Source organism: Rhinolophus sinicus, linkage group LG09 (genome assembly GCF_036562045.2).
Source record: "Rhinolophus sinicus isolate RSC01 linkage group LG09, ASM3656204v1, whole genome shotgun sequence".
NCBI classification, from domain to species: Eukaryota; Metazoa; Chordata; class Mammalia; order Chiroptera; family Rhinolophidae; genus Rhinolophus; species Rhinolophus sinicus.
The window spans coordinates 37,631,964-37,649,228 of NC_133758.1; the positions used below are offsets into that span (position 1 = coordinate 37,631,964).

The window sequence follows — 17,265 nt, forward strand, 5'->3', positions numbered from 1 at the left end:
AATCTCGGTCTTTTTTTCCTTTCAGTTGTTTTTCTAATGTGTCTTTTCCTTCATATTCATTCACTCATCATTCATTTTTTCCTTCATAAACAAGTATTTATTGGGCTCCAACTGTGTGCCAAGCATTATGTTAGGTGCTGGAGACACTTATGAGAAACAGCAGATATAGTTCCTACTTTATGAAAACAGATGGTAATCAAATAATAAACAAATGCACGATTGCAAACTGATTATACTCTAAAGGAAAAGTCCAGAGAACTATGAGTACTTATAACACAGAGCACTGAGCTGGTCTTGAGGGGAAGTAAGGCTTCTGTGAGGAAGTGGTATTTGAGCTGAAGGATAAGCAGGAGTAACTAGGCTAGAAAAGGGAAAGAGCATTCTATGCACAGGAGTTGCCTCCTGTGCAAAGGTCCTGGGGCAGTGAGCTGAGTGGGAGGGGCTAAAGGAGACCCAAGTATCAGGCGCAACCCAGAGTGGGGAGAGAGAAGCCTCCCTGGGTGCAGAGGAAGAAGGGCTAGATCAAACAGGGCCTTGAGAAATTTCGGTCTTTACTCCAAGAAAACATTAGAGATGTATTTATTTATTAAGAGACTTCAGAAGGCCAGGCCCTTTCTATCAACAAGAGAAGTCTATGTTATCAGAAAGCACAGGAAGAGGAGGGTCTCTACTGTAGGAAGCATCTTTCCTGAGTGTGAAGGGGGGAAGCAACCTCTCTGCATAACACCAAAGGCTGTGGGGATAGTGGTTGACTGGCTTGTTTTCAATATTAGGAGTTGCTTGAAGTCATACTCTTTTAAACCTTCTCTTGTTTTTGTCCAGACAACTAACTACTATAGCGGTGAACGTGGAATTTAGAATTCCACATCAGCCAGGCTTTTTGTTGACTACCAAGGACATGTGGAATTAAGCAAGTCAAGGGTAATCGATTCTGATGCTTTAGGCTATTAGACCACCCGCGGGGCTTGGGAGAGAGATTTCCTCTTTATATAAAATGGTACAATTGGCTTTCTGTGTGCAGGGCTCTCCTCTCCCTCACCCTGAAGTATTTATTACATTGTGGCCTCTGCCAGAGGCAAGGTACCTGACTACCCAGTTCAGGGTCGAATTCAGTTTGGGAAATCTTAGATTCATTAAAAAATAATGGAATTTATTTGCACTTGTAGGAACCATTTCCTTTTCTTTTTTCAAAAGGAAATATGCATTTCTCTACCTTAATTCATATGAAATTGCACACAGAGACTGCAGGCAGAGAAAAGAAAACTGGGAGAATCTGACAACTGTAAAGTGTTAAATTTAGACCTCTGCAGGATTTTTCTATGATTTGATGCATGATGCATAGAACTGAGCAGGAGGTTCAAGCTTTGATCTTGTAAAAATTTCCATTCTAACTGAAGCTAGAGTTGGGGGTAGTCATTACAAAGAGAAAGAGCCATGGCTTCCTTTGGATAGTAGCTGTTCTGTGTACACAGCTTGCCTCAGGGAGGCAGTGTCCGCACTCATATTAGGGTTTCCTAGTCTAACTAGGAAACATATACAGTCAAGTTTCTCTGAAATTAAGAGCCAGCCGATTAGGCTGTGAAGATGTTCCTCTAGAACTGTTGTTGGGAAACACCTTTCTGTTTGTTTGTTACCAACACAGGATGAGGGGAAGCGCTGAGAAGAAGAAAGATGTGATGTAAGATTAAAAATGGTGAAAGAGTATGAATGGGGTATCTGAAGAATGAAGACCTTCTGTTCGGCCCTCTCAATTCTTATCTATGCCCATTTGGCCTCCAGACATCCCTGTGTCGGACCCTGGGAGCAAAGGCAAGTTACAGGGAGCATGCCTCAGCACAGCGTTACAGGGGTATTTTTCAGCACAGCAACATGGGGAAGATACTTTCTGATACTTGCCTGCCTGCCTGCCTCCTTTATTGTTTCAAAAAAAAATAAAAAAATAAAAATGAGGGTGGGCATGAGCAATAGAAAGGCTCAACTGCACCATTAATAGTTTATCTTCCGTTGGGGCAAAGTAACTCCTTTCCTGCTCACCCACAGGACAGAATGGTCTTACTGAGGATTCCAAAGATAGCTGCACCTATTTGATATATCTGAGACACAGGTTAGACTAACCCACGAATGTTTCAGAGCATATAAACTCTTCCCAGGAACCAGGCTCTGTGTATAGAGATCATCACAGAATCTCAGGAGGCGTTACAAGGGGATGATATCAGAACTACTACAAGAGTCAAAGTCTTCAGAGAAAGAGACAGAGGAAAAAGGAGGAACAGGAGGAGGAAGAAGTCACCTTCCTGTTTCATCATTCAAGCTAGGAGATGGATACCCTATGGATAAAAAAAATTGGTTGACTTGATTTCTCTTGTTTTACTTACAGAGTATTGTGACATAGAACAAATTATTTGAAATGTTCATTCACGATTTCAGTTTATATATGCTTCCTACAAGAGCCTGGTTTTGGTCTAAGAAGCCAAAGATAGATACAGAAGAGACAGAATTGAGGGCAAAATGACAGGTTATTATTAATACAAATGTGAGCTCTCATCTGGTGGAAGGAGCACTGGTGTTGGAGTCAAAATAAGGCTCTTCCTCTTGCTACGCAACTTTGGGGGAGCACTCTTTCCTCTCCTCATCTTCAATATAATTAGGATTACTATCCCAGTGGAGAGGATCAAATAAAGTAATGGAGGTGACAGCATTTGGTATATTGTACAAATATAAGTTCTCATTGTCTTAGTCTGAATAAGGAAAGTTAGAAAAGAAGAAACATCATAACAAGACTAGATGGAATAGTGGCAAAGCCAGTTAAGGTTAAATTTATCAAAGATTAAACTATAGACTCAAATCTATGTCAAGAAGCTTTGAAATTAAATATGTTGCCTAAAAATGGAGATTAACATTATCAGCTTAATTTACTCTTCCTAGTTCTTCAGGGAATGACCATAAGAACTTGTGACTTTTAAGAGATCAAAGAAGGAAAGGGAGAAGTAAGCTTATTCATTCTCCACCACACAATCCCAATCCTCCTTCCCATAAACCTGCAGAGAAGTGGACGGCTTGAAGTGGATCTGTCGGGGCCGGCCCAGTGGCTCAGGTGGTTGGAGCTCTGTGCTCCTAACACCCAAGGCTGCCCCTGCAACTAAGATTGAACACCGCACCTTGAGCTGAGCTGCTGCTGAGCTCCTGGATGGCTCAGTTGGTTGGAGCGTGTCCTCTCAACCAGAAGGTTGCCAGTTCGACTCCCATCCAAGGGATGGTGGGCTATGACCCCTGCAGCTAACAACAGCAGCTGGAGCTGAATGGCGTCCTCCATGGCTGGGATTGAGGGGACAGCAACTTGACATAGAAAAAAAAAGTCCTGGAGGTACCCACTGTTCCCCAGTGGAGTCCTGTTCCCCTTCCCCAATGGGGTATAAAAAAAAAAAAAAAAAGAATTGAGTCTGTCCCTTAATTGATTCATTATCCATTTAAATTTTTTTCTTAAGTTACTACCATAGGCTTAGTTTTCTCTAGATCAAACACAAGGAAGAAACTTCTCATTCTGTTCAAGACTCTCCCTTTTACTTAGACAAGTTTCCAGGAGACCCAAGATACAACTCCGGGAGGACAAGTTGAATAATATCAAAATGTAGAAAAAGCATGTCTCTAAATGTGATTCTGATAGGCCACTCTGCCATTAGCACCAACGAAACCACAAGAAATAATAAAAGATGAACAGTAGATAGAGACCAGTTTTTAAGTTAAACAGATTTAAAAACCAGAGAATGACACTTCTATAGGAAATGAAGGAAACAGGGAAAAGATGTGTTCTCACGCTTTAAAGTCTAAAGGTTTTTCTTGTTTCCAGAATAAAAATAAAAATCAATTTCTCAGAAATAAAAGGACATTAACAAATCTATAACAAGTTACTATGAGGCCAAAGGAAGTGGTATTTAGGCTGAATGAACAGATCTAAGCATCTTTAGATGGCCACAAGAAATTAAGCAAGAAAACTAAGGCTGTGGCTATATGTGGTTGATCCAACCCAACCCAAACCCCAAGAGGAATTAAAAAGTAAAAACATAGATTTTTAGTTTCATGAATTCTAAAAGCAAAACAAAACAAGGCATCCAGTTCTGATTCCCACCTTAACTAGTGTTACATCCATAACACATGACAAATGATTCAGTTTAATTATTTTACTAATCTATAAGATGTTTTAGATTTCCCATTTCTCAGGTACAAGGTCATGACTACACAATGACAAACATATAGGGAACATCTAAACTATTGTGAAGCAGTCGGCTGTTTTGCCTACATAATTCTAAGTATCCAGACACAGATGTTTTGTCTTTGATATCTTTTTTACTACATAAAGTTTTAAATTATTTATTTGTTGCAGACCAAATGTTTAGCCCCTCCCACCCACCCCAAATTTTTTTGTTAAGTAGGCTTTTACAGAAGGCGAAAAAGCTGGGAAATTTCCATTTCCAGGAATTTGACCTGACTCAGAATATTCAAGTTTTCATAACACAATGAAGGAATCTTCAATGAATGGGGCATTTTAGTTGAGGTGGGTACAGAATGGTGAAGCGGTCTGTCTGAGCTCACACTCAAGGTGGGTCTTCAATGCAATGCCATGGCCAACACAGAGTCGGGTTTTCTGCCCAACTTCTTGATAAGTAGCCACCACCAGGTGCAACTCATTTGCCATGTGTTATGGATGTAACACTAGTTAAGAAGATCAGAGAACCAGATGCCTTGTTTAGTTTTGGTTTTTAACATATTGTATCCACTCTCCATATTTTTTAGATATTTGTATTGTATTTTTTTCTTTCTTGTTGTGGTGGTGGTAAAACATAAAAAAGATAAAATTTACCATTTTAATCAGTTTTCAGTATACAGTTCAGTGGTGTGAAGTCATTCCTGTTGTTGTGTACCTATCACCACCATCCATCCCCAGATCATTTTGAAACTCTGTACCTATTAAACACTAATTCCCCTTTCCCTCCTTTCCCCCTGCCCTAGTGACTACTGATGCACTTTCTATCTCTATGAATTTGCCTACTGTAGATGCTCCATATAAGTGGAATCAGACAATTTTTGTCCTTTTGTCCCCACTATATTTTGACACGGCCAGAGAATCTAAAAACTAGCAATAGCTAAACCCTGGGTATAGTAAATGAAACTAAAATGATGTATCTACCAACACACCATTTTCCAGGTTAGATTCTTTCCTATATAAACATATACATATATGTTTAAAGTATATGTTTGTTGCAGACCAAAAGTTTAGGCCCTCCCACCCCCCAAAATCTCATTCAGCATACTTCACTGTAAGGAGAAAACCTGGGAGAAATTCTTGCCCCACACTTGGGAAGACGAGGAATAATAAGATTATAATAATGCTTTACCTATCAAAAATCTTCAGAAGCAAAAAATAAAAGTCTGATGAGTGACTATCATTATCTTATAAGCTCTTTCAGAGTCTTTGTTTTGTTTAGAGATATCAACACTAGAAAAGAAATAGACACACAGGCTTTGTTTTCTCAGCAGGAGCCACTGTTCGTTTGGTACAATGGATATATATATTTTTTTTCTTTTTAAAAATTAAGATATCCATTATCTACAAAGCAACCTTACAGGGACAGATTGAGGATTGAATTTTAGAATTTCATGTCTGACTCTCATAACCATATGGTCTTTACACAATGGAAGTTCCTTACCATCATTCATAATTGTTTTTTATCACTACTATCATTAATGTTATTATTAAGAACAATATTGAAATCATTTAAACACCCATGCTGAATAGTCTTGTCAATTTGCTTTCCACCTCCTGGTGCCCATTGTAACTGTTCAGGCTTCTATGTTCATTGAAACTCTAGAAACTGCTTTCTCTCTTGATAACTTTAAAGAAAGTACACAGATTCTTGCTTCCTGTAGCAATTTGTGTATAGTGGCACTTAAAACAGTTTGAAGAGTAATATGTTTGTTTCTTGTTTAATTATTATTTTTTGACCAGATATTTTTTCTTCTTGGGTTTGTTTTTAACTAGAGCATGTTCATGTTTCTTTTTCTTTTAAGTAAATCTTATGTTTTTAACCATAGGATGATTCATTGGATAAGTTTCATAGGATTTTTTCAGGGGTGGAGCAGGGAAAGGTTTTTTTAAAAATTGAAATATGACATCCATATCATTAGAGTTTTAAAGTTAGTAATATGCTTAAGGCGGATATTTTATGGTTAGCAAAGCTGAGAGGTTCTGACACCCAAAGGATGCACGAAGAGATAACTTACATAAATGTATATGGTGCCCCCGAGGGGCCTAGATTGTATTACGGGGTTTCTCATGAATGGCCTTGGTTCAGACAGAAGAACAGTGAAGCACAGCTAAGTGGTTCTCTGCCGGATGGGCTGTGCATGAGACGCATTACATTGCAAATAGGAGTACCTTTCAATGCCAACTAGTTACTATTGAGGAACTGAAATATGAAATAGAACAAAATATCTAATGAAATGTTTATCTTATTAAAAATATTTCCTTAAAATAACCATTTCATACATTTAAAATGGATAACCTACCAGATGACATGGAACAATCTGAAAATGATAAGGTCTAAAACTTGGGAAAGACTTTACATAAACTGGAGAATGTAGAAAATTGGGTAATACATAATTGATTGACTGGAGTATTTCTTAAAGATTTGAATCAGCCTTCAAGTTCATTTCTTCTGATTTTCAAAACTATTATGTTTTTTAAATTTTGTTTTTAAGGCACTTGCTTGTACTGATTCTGTAACTCCTGAAAGGCAAACAGTAAATAATTATGAAAAAGAGGTTCATGGCAGAATTCTAGCTGAGTCCCATTTCTTGTACAAGCCATTATACAAAATGCTTAATTAATTGTTTTATATGTGTGAGGCAGTCTTGTCAAAAATCGTGGATCCTCAAAGGAACAAAAAGAGTGTTGTTCCCTAGTAAACAACATCATAGAGGCATGATTTTTCACAGCTAGAATTTACCTCAGCAAAAATCTTATTTCCTCCATTATTTTACAAGAGGTGTCTGTGTGATTTCTAGAGGAAAGAATAAAATGAGATTTAGTTATTGTCCTTAAAAAAGATCAGCCACAAAAATATTAGGTATCTCTCACTGCATAAATATTTTTCTTCTGTGCTATTAATTTAAACAGTAACATTTTGCTAGGGACCACCTTATGATAAGCCACAATGACAATAACTGCTATCACTTATTGAGAACTCATTGTATGCTAGGCACAGTTCTAAATATTTTCCACATACTGTCCCATTTAACCTCAAAATTTAATGCTTCAAGATAGAAGTTGTCATTTATATTTTATGCCTAAAAAAAGTAAGGATCAGGTCACACTGGAAGTTAAGATGCAGAGTTATGATTGTAACTCAATTAGAGTCATAAAACCTACTTGCAATTATTTATTCTAAATATACAATGTCCACCAAAGAATATTAAATGCCAATAACAAATATAGGTGCTTAACAACTCTTTCTTCACATATCTATTTCCTTGTCAATGAATGTATTTCTCTATTGAATAAGACTATCTAAAACGCAGTCAGGGTGTCTCACCACAATTAAGTTTTATTTCTGCATTCAACCTTCTATGTTGCTTTATAATGCGAGATTGTAACCAGTATTCACATTGCACAACTACAGAAGAAACTTTGATAAAAGACCAAACTGAATGAAGGGCTTCAGTGCCAGGACTTGGAATCTGTTTCTATTCAGAATTATGGGTGAGCTGAAATTGATACCCATCAGCAGATCTGCCACTGTTAGAAGATCTACCTTTTCAGAAAGTGAGATATTACAGACTCTTAACATTGACAGTGATATAGAAAACTAATATATTTTCCAGAGACTAATTAGAAACAGGCGGTGGGTGGGGCCAAACCTCCTGGAATCCCAAACCCATTTCTGTTTGAGCTCATTAATGCTTCTATTCCACTCCAGAAAAATGTGCACCTTCCAGAGTATTATAGGGAGTTTCAGGTTGGTTGATATTAAACAGGTAATTTCCTCCCAAAAACTGACTCAAAGATAAAATAAAACAACATCATTTGCCTTCCTGTGTTGCAGGGCCTCTCATGGTAGTTATAGGTGGATCCTGCTGGAGCAGTGATAGAAACACTGTCATTTAGTGACATATAGGGAGAAAAGAGTGGCAGCCTTGCAGGAGCTAATGACAGCCACTCATATCCAGGTTGAACTCAAGCACTGAGGTTTCTGTCTCCTTCCTGATGGAAAGTGCAGTGGAATTTTTAACTTCGATCTGGTGTCTGGCTTCTTCAGTGAAGGGCTCTTCAATTTCACATTTTATATCAATAAGTAACGTCCACATCTTGTCAAATTGCCACCAAGAATGTACCACAGGGCTACCCTGGACAAAGCCGCGATATGCCATGAGAACTTGTAATTTGAGGGTTCAATGACTACAACGCAAGGACATGAGCTGTCCCGTTAACATTAGAAAGGGCTGCTGCTCCCCTTAAAGAACATCCCATTTTCTCTTCCTCAACAGTCACAGTGCTAAACCTTTCCCCATCAAGCTCCTGGTTTCAATTTAAAGTATCCTATCATTGTTTTTATGCCTTTAAAAAGCGGTAGACTGCATTTTGATAGCGAGACTCTGGAAGATGGCAACAGAGGTCTGTGCTTTCTTTCTGATTGTTTTCTAGCTGGCAGTTTTATTGCCATTGTCTTCCATGTTGCTAATGGTTTTCAGGCTGCTGATCTCACTTCCACTATTTATTAAAAAAGGAGGGTAGAAGGATTTTTTTTTAGAAGGGTGTTTAATATACTCTTTTCTCCAACTTCTTTATGGTTGGCAAAAAAAGCACTGTAGAAATCACAAAATGCACAACTTCACTTGCACAGGTATTAATTAGATAAAAAGTACTTCTGGGTAATTTTATGACTGCAGGGGCTGATTGAAGTCAAGTTGGTAAGTTTGTATCTTGTACTTGGCAAGATATGCACCCTGCTTCTCACATGCCATTTCATTAGAAATCTATTTTAAATTTTAAAATGAGTTAACCATCATCCTTTATCTGAAGGTCGTGAAGTTTATTCATCTCTTCGTATTGCATGGTACAAAACAAGTTTTTCACTCTGAGTCCCCACAGTCTCAACTTTGGGTCTCTTTCAAACTAAAAGAAAATTAAGATCCTCACCACAACAAAAGGAGACCTTACTTTGCAGTGTATTTGCCAATGAGATTACCACAGATTTACTGATCAACTGAATAGGTTGGATCACTTTAAAATCTCAATAACCTGAAGCTTAAAAAGAGCATCCTTTTGTAAGTGATGCCATTCCAAAGTATTAAAACATCTTAAAAATGAACATTTCAGAACTTAATTTGTTCAAATGAATATTATTCCTTTCAGTGCAGTTATCTTGGAAAGCAAAGTCCTGGCAATTCTGTTGCTTACAACATTTTTGAGAATTGTCTTTAGTCCATTTAAGAACTAATAAGAAAACTGGCCTCAATGTTTTTAGTCATATGTCCTTTTTTGATTCTAAATAGCATAAGCCATCTTCATCATTCACTTATTCCCAGACCTGATTTTTTTTTTTTTTTTGGGGGGGGGGCAAAAGTTAAACATCAAAGGACAAGGATTTGCTGCCATTTAAAATAATGTGCTAACAGGTTTCTAGGACAATTCCAGAAAGGGAATTCCAAACATATGGTTTTTAAGTCATGTCAGCACAATTTAGAATGCTGTGCAAAGTTTCTCAGGGTGAATGTCTTCAGGGGACACCACTCAACTTTCTTCTCATCCTGCCTCTTGTGGCCTAGTCTTGGCCCTGTCATTGGCTAGCTTGTGTGACTTTGGGCAAGCTGCTTTGGTTTCCTGATCTGTAACATAATGGGAAAGACTGGATGCTCACAAAGGATCTTTTCAGTTCTAACATGATTCAATGTTCCCCAGACTTTGATTAAAAATCACTGTAGGCCACACCTTCCACGTATTAAGTCATATCAATAATTGAGGATGTTATCGTCCATGGTCTCTTTTCTTCTCACCCTAATATATTAACATTTAGTGCAATTTGGGGGCAAGAACAAAGTTTTTATTCAATTGAATCTGGAGTTTTCTAGATATTTAAAAACATTTTTTAGCAGATCAAAGGATATATCTATCTTGTGTGTGGGGGGAGAATGTGCAAAGAAAAACATGATTTTGTTTTGTGCTGTTTTATAAGCCATTCTTTTTTCTTCTTATAGAAGACTGATCTTTTCAAACCAGATACGTTTGTCACATGAACTTATGTTTTTTAAAAAATCTACCAACACCCCTGATTCTCATTATGACATTAGTTTCTTATGCCATCATAGCACTGATCTGATTGACTATATGTTTTAAAAAGCTTGGTTCTTCCCTTTTCTGCTGGTATTACGGAAGTTGCTTATCTTTAAGGTAAAATGATGGTTAAAAAAATACCTCCTATGAAATGCTGCCAATTGCAGGTATTCACAGGATATGTCTGGTTCTATTTAGATGTTTTGTTTCTTTCTTGATTTCTTTTTTTAGTATCCTCGGCCTTACAGCCTGGTCTTCTCCAGAAGAAATGTCAGCGAAGTCTTTGAATTAATGAACTGTGAAATGCTCAAAAAACATACCATTTCAAAAAGTATCCTGCAAGGATATAACACTAATGGGAGGTGACCCTTGAGTTACAACCAAATATCCCACTCTAACTAAAAAGAATTAAGATAACAACTGACTCAGGCACAATCTCTTTGAACAAAGACCTAGAGAGAAAGCTGAAGTGATGAGGAGTGGGGGAGGTCAGAACTGGAGTAGCAGTCGGGGGAAATGTGTTTATGTTAGAGTCTCTTTGGCTCTGTTGAGCACTTCCGTCAAATAATGGAATTATACAAACCTCCCTGTAAAAGATACCAGGTGGAGAGAAGCAAAGAAAAGGGAGCAGGGGAGGTATGTTCAGAAGGTTGATTAAATAAACCTAAATGGTAGGTCCTTGGCTGCACCCAATGTAGGTTTTGTTTTCTTTTAATTTAGCTATTAAAAAAAAAGGCAGTGTAACTCCTTCAATCTTTTTGCAATTCTGCATGGTTGAACATTTGAAATGAGTTTGTGTATCACCCCCAGGCGCTGATTCAGACTTGATTGGGGCAAAGCAGACTGCATGTGCTTATTTTTATCCACGTCATTTGGGACGTTATGTCGCCAAAAGAACCAAAAATGTGCTGTTCTATTGCCAAATTATCACCTATCCTTTGATCAGACAGGGCGGTGATTCTCCTCAACAAGTTGCGCGACCTTAGTGTAGCAGCAATGTCAGGTCAACTTGAGAAAGTGAAGAGAGAGCTCTAAACACAAATAAAAAGAAACAACCAACAATCCTTATAATTATCATCATCTGCTGCTTTTCCCTCTTTTGGCAAAGAAACACTCCATCCATTTGCAGAAATCGCCCGCGGAAACGTTACATCAAAACTAATCACAACGATTAAAATCAGCTTTTCTGTGCAAGAGGAGAGTAAAAAGCAAGTTGGAGGCTGGAATAAGACTGTTTTTCCACCAAAAAAAATCTGGAAAAAAATTTCCTATATGTATATTTATACGTATGGGTAGACCTTTATTTTTGAAGGAGATCAATTGTGTGCCCTGTGATGTTAATTTGATTTAAGTTTTATTTTGGAGATTGATTTAGACTGGAGGTAGAGGCATGAGCTAATTGTATCCTGATCCTTGCCTTGAGGGGTTTCAAAGCCCTGGAGCAACTCTTCTCTGTATTTTGTTCTGTCTACCTTAGCCAAGCTATTGCATTTCTCTCTGGTGTGGCGAGCCGAGCAGATCGCTGGGAGAGAAATCGGAAAAGGGGGGAGAGGAAAAGGAAAAGGGGACTTGGAGAGAGACTTTGTGCTTCAATGTTTCAGGTAAGATCTGACGGTTTGGGTTTGTTATTATTTGCTAAGGAGGGTATGGCTGGGACTTTGGGCGCAACTCGCTTTTACGCATGTGCCAGGCATGGGGCGAGAGCGCGGCACACTCGCACACACACAGCCCGCCGCGGCGGTTCGGGATCGGCTGGGACCGGAGGCAGGGCAGCGGCCGCCGCCTCCTCCTCCGGGGCTGCTTCTGCCGGTTCTCGGCTTCCTTCTTCGAGTGGGAGCGGGCGCGAGCGGGGCGGAGCGGGCAGAAGGAGCGGGCGCGGCCGGCGGGAGCCGGGGGCCGGCAGCCGGCGCGCCGTGGCCGGGGCCGGGCTTCCGGAACTCGGGGCCCGGTTCCGGATCTCGGAGCGGAGCCGCCGCGGCTCTCGGAACCTGTGCCAACGCCGCCCGCCCGCCGCTCGCGCGCCAGCCTCCCGGGCGGCAGCTTTGCAGCGGCTCTCCCCCCGCCCTCCCCTCACCCCTCCCTTCTCGCCCGAACCGCGCGCGTCCCTTTCTTCCCCCACGCGGAGCTCGGCGTCTGCAAACCAGCCCCGTCGGGAGCCTCCCAGCGCCGCGGGCCCTGACCTGCAGCCGCAGCTGGCTGGAGCGCCCTCACCCGAGCGCACCGGCCCCTGGGGCTCCGGTCCTGCCGGAGGGGGGTAGGGAACCACCGCCCCCTCCTCGCAGGCAGCCTCGGTGGCGCCCCCGGACACCCCGTGAAAGACGCCATTGTGGCTGCGGAGCGGATTGGGCCCCGGGGCGGTTTTTTCTTCCCCTTTTGCTGGGGCGGGACCGTGCCGCTCCCCTTTGTGAGCGGCAGCGGGTGCCCAGCTCTGTCCGCCGTCCGTCTCCGGCCGGGCTGATCCGGATTCGCCGCCTCGCCCACCCGGGCGCCTTTAAAGCCCCCTCCCACTACTCCCTCCCTTTTCCAGCCCCCACCTTGGGTGCCAACGTTTCATTTATTTTTTAAAAGCTCTCATTCCTCTTCCTCCCCACCTCCTTCCCAGATAAAGGGCACGGCACATGCTCCGGATTAGAAGTCTCCTTGGGAGGCGGGGACGGGGGAGGGGGCAGAAGGGTGAGGGAAGGATGTGAGCGCTGCAGGTAATGGCTGTGGCTTTGCTGCGCTCGCCTCCACTCCGCGGTGCCTGCAGCGCCGAGTCCAGAGCCCGCATCCTTCCCTCCCCTTCTGGCGGTCGAGGTTCCCTTAAAGGGACAGAGTTTCCTGGCCACCTCCCGTCTTTGCCGTCTGAACCAGCGTTTGGGGCACAGAGGTGGGCGGGAGGGATGCAGTTGGCTCCTTTCGGACTTCTTTCCTACCCCTACCCCCACCCCCGCCGCCCCTCTGTTGAAACGTGAAATGTGCTTCATCTCTCGCCCCCCAAGAGAGACCTGGCTGGAAAATAAAAGAGTCCGCGCCTCCTGGAAAAAGAACGGGGTGGGGTGGAGGAACGCGTTCTGGTGAATTCGCGTTAAAAGTGCGGTGGATCCCCCAAAACATTCAGGAAGAGGAAAACAGACCTATGGTGCAGGACTCCCTTACCTGGACGCGTACTCAGCACAGCGGCCGCAGTACCGCAACTTCCTAGCTAGCGCGGGTCGGCAGTGTCTGCCTTTGTGCTTTCGAACACTTGCACTGTCGTGGAAATTATTTTCTAGTATCGAAACATTTTCACCGTGACTGTACTTCGGGGGCCGGCTGGGCGGGAGCCAACTAAGTTAGCAAAGTTGGAAATGGGGCTATCGGCTTTGTGCGTGGAGAACAGCACGCAGGAAGTGTCCCTATGCCCGTGGCACTGGCTAAGGGGCGCTCCTCAGTAGGCAGAAGTAATTTGGTACAACTGCTGCATTACCTTTTAGATCATAGAACTGGCTGCTTTCAAGCAAATCCTTGACTCGTGTGCGTGTGTGTGTGTGTGTGTGTGTGTGTGTGTGTATCCAACCTTGGTGGAACTGGGAGAGACATAACAGTTTAACATACTCATTCTTTAAGAAACGTTTGCCTTCTGTTTTCAATCAACTAAGCTGGCAGCTAGAGATACAAGTTTATTTGAGAATACCCTCTGGGTACCAAGCATGCTTGGATTGTTTTAGCAAATTAAAAATGAGCAAAATGCTTTTACCTTCTCAGCAGTAGACTCCTTAAGAGACCTCCTGTTTGGTGTGTATGTGTGTGTTTTTTAGAGAAACATTTTCTATGTGTATCTCAAATGTGTTTTTAATGTGAAAAGGGAGAAAATAAAGGATTTTTAAAGGCTGAGGCTGATGCCATAGAATGATTCATTAAGTCTGATTTTACATCAAGGAATTTACCTGCATATATGGGAGTCTGTGGAAACTAATAACTAACCTACTTGGTGAATTTGAAATAGTAATGGATCCATTTGTCTCCTGGATAATGGGCAATGTGCCGATCTATTCCTCCTGTTTATATTTGTGTGGCATTTGGCTTACAGTGAGGGGCTGGTGTTCAGGAAACTGCTTACTAACAGCAACAATTTGGCTCAGGAATCCTGCTGCTGCTTGAATGGAAAGAAGTGTTAGCATTGTTATGATGACAGTAGATTTAATGTTTACTAATTAGGTTGCAAAGGTGACCATTGAATATTAAAACTTTACATCACAGAGAAAACTTAATTGGTTTAGGCAATATGTTTATTGAAAAGAAAATAACTAATTAGGCAAAAATACTAGACATTTGCTGGGAAGAAATTTTGACATGAATTGAGCGTGAATGATAGTTGGCAAAAAAATCTCCCACCGCAGTATTCAAAATGACTGCAGTGATTTTGCTGTATTAATTATGCCCGAAGCTCAATATAAAGTTCTCTAACACACACTAGAGGTCTCTCTTCTAGCTGTAAGATTTTCTTGTTTGTAATTCTTTGCCAGGGCTTGCATGGTAGGGGTGCGCAATGATAGCTTGGTTCATACTTATTTAAGTACTAGTGATTTACTGACCATTCAGATTACTCTGATGTGAGGTATTATTTTGGAGAATATTCAATAATCACTGTACAAATTATACTAAGTACTAGGAAAGTAACTGCAATAAGACTTCTAGATGATGATGAAACATTATTCAATTTGTTAAATAGCATTATGGACCTTTTGGCATACAATTCTTTATCCGAAGCAATCTGTTTTTAAATGTAGAAGTAATCAGTGAAAGATGTATTAAATCAGAGAACTTTCTGAAAATTAAACTTCCATTTAGCTCTAGGTTTAGCAATAAGTGGCTTGCACAAGTGCTTTCTTGTCTTGACATTTCTAAAATCAGTGATGGTTTTCTAATTCTGAAATATGATGCTTTATGCTAATATCTTCATTTACATTGCTTTTGAGTCATTCAAAGGGTGTTTGTTTGTGATACTTTAGTTCACCAAGGCTTTTGTTTAGTTGGATCTTAAAATGCATTTCTGAACCTTCTTGGGAACTGTCATTTATAATTTCCCAAGCAAATGGAGCTTTTATTTTCTCTATCTTTAGGATGAACCATCTTGGGAATAAAAATGAAATTTTTGGATGCAAGCGTGTATGCTTATTTTAATAGCTTACTCATGCAGAAGAGAGAAACAGTTCAATTTCCTAGGCACTGTAATAGTGCTCTGGCTTTTCATTCATAAAAATGCACTAGATGTAAATCCTGTGGTGCTTGTTGATGAGTTTGGTTTGAGAAAATCATGGAGAAAACAAAATAGAGATTATCCTTTCAGAATAACAAGCCAGTATTCATTAAGTTCATTCCTTCAGTCAATAACTATTTGTGCTCGTTGTATGCAAGACACTGTGCTAGATGCCCAAGACACAATGATGAGAAAAAGTATTCAAAGTCCCCAAGCTCCTGGAGTTTATGATTCAGATTGGGAGAGAGACATTAATCAATCAGTTGAACAACACACAGAGATTAGTTAGTGCTTTGAAGGAAAAGGAACTTGGGACTATGTTAGCATTAATCAGAGAGGGGCAAAATGGCTAAGACTGGGGTCAGGGTTCTAGAGGAAGTGTGACAAACAGATTTAGGTGATAGGCAGGGGCAAGGGAAGAAGAGAGAATAGGGAATAAGTTCCAGGCGAAGGGAAGAGGCTATAGCATTTGCCAAGCTGGGAGAAGCATAGATAGCAAAGGGAGAAGAACTCAAGGGTTAACTAGCTGGAGTTGAGGGAGGGAGGAGGCAGAGATGAGAGCAGGCTTCAGGGACAGGGCCCTGGTCTTAACCCTAAGAGCTGTGTGAAGGGGTGGGCTAGTGGGGTTGGGAGGGGGCAACAGAGACATAATCAGATTTGTGTTTTGAAAGGATAATTCTGGTGTCACCGTGGGCAATGAATAGAGAGACCCAGAGTGAAGGGAAGCATAGCCCTTGGAAGGCTATTACAATCCTCCAGACAAGAGGAGATATAGCTGGGGTTAGGGTAGTGGCAGGGGAAACAAGAGGATCCAAGATCTATGTAGAAGTTAAAATTGATAGAACATAGTAAAGGATTTACATAGTAAAGGTTATGGGCCAATAAGGAAAGAGAGAAATGTCAAGTAGATGGCTAGGTTTCTGACATATTCCATCGAATGGACACTAGGATTCTGAAGACTGGGTAGATTTCATACCATTCACTTCATTTCTAGTAGCCAGAATGAGGAGCAATGATAAGCCTCATTCACTTCCTGTGTAACTGAGTTAGTTAACAAGGGAAAACCAAGGTCATTCTTTAATCCCTCTATTGCTCCCCAGTCACGTATGGAGCACCTACTGTGTGTCAGGCACTCATCTCCCTGCTCCTATGCCTATTCGTTTATGAACTGTACCGTGATATTTCACTTATCCAATGCCAGTAAATTGGATTCATCATTTGAAGAGGCCTGTGTTTAACCTTCTAGGGCAAAATCAACTCTGTGCCTTTTAGTGCAAATTAACTGTGCTTAAAAATATTATAAACATGTATTTAATAACTATAAAAATTAACTTTCCAACCGTGCTTTTTTAAAGGCCATTTACATACAAATAATGGGCACAATTATTGCAAATCAGTCACTGAAAAAAACTTTTCAGGTCCTTAATATGGTCAAGTTTGGTCTGATTTACGTATACTCATCTCTACTTCCTCCCAGTTAGATTTTAGTGCATCTGTCCCACACATGTCTCTAACTTTCTGTACTGATCCTTGCCTAGTATTGTCTCAATGCAACATGTTCATATGTTTCTTAAGTGGACATTGTTTTTGGTATTTCTAATATCTTGTCCATTCTTTGCATTTACTCTCTTTTCTCTAAAACTCGTTCCCATGTCTGGCTTCACAAACATGTATAACCATTGGAAAATAGTGTTTTGCCCAGTAAAAGTGTTTATTC

General features: G+C 40.8%; 1 protein-coding gene and 1 long non-coding RNA gene across 2 annotated transcripts in view; one reads left to right on the forward strand and one right to left on the reverse strand.

The window, feature by feature from the left end:
* LOC141573154 (uncharacterized) overlaps positions 1-17,265 on the reverse strand; it is a 34,937-nt gene that overhangs the window by 15,569 nt on the left and 2,103 nt on the right. The gene's annotated exons all lie outside the window — the stretch shown is intronic.
* Positions 11,771-17,265, forward strand: part of KCTD1 (potassium channel tetramerization domain containing 1) — a 168,480-nt gene continuing 162,985 nt past the window's right edge. Inside the window, exon 1 of the mRNA XM_074340207.1 lies at positions 11,771-11,928. Coding sequence (XP_074196308.1) covers positions 11,920-11,928 — 9 coding nt within the window. The 5' untranslated portion in view covers positions 11,771-11,919. The remainder of the gene's footprint in view (positions 11,929-17,265) is intronic.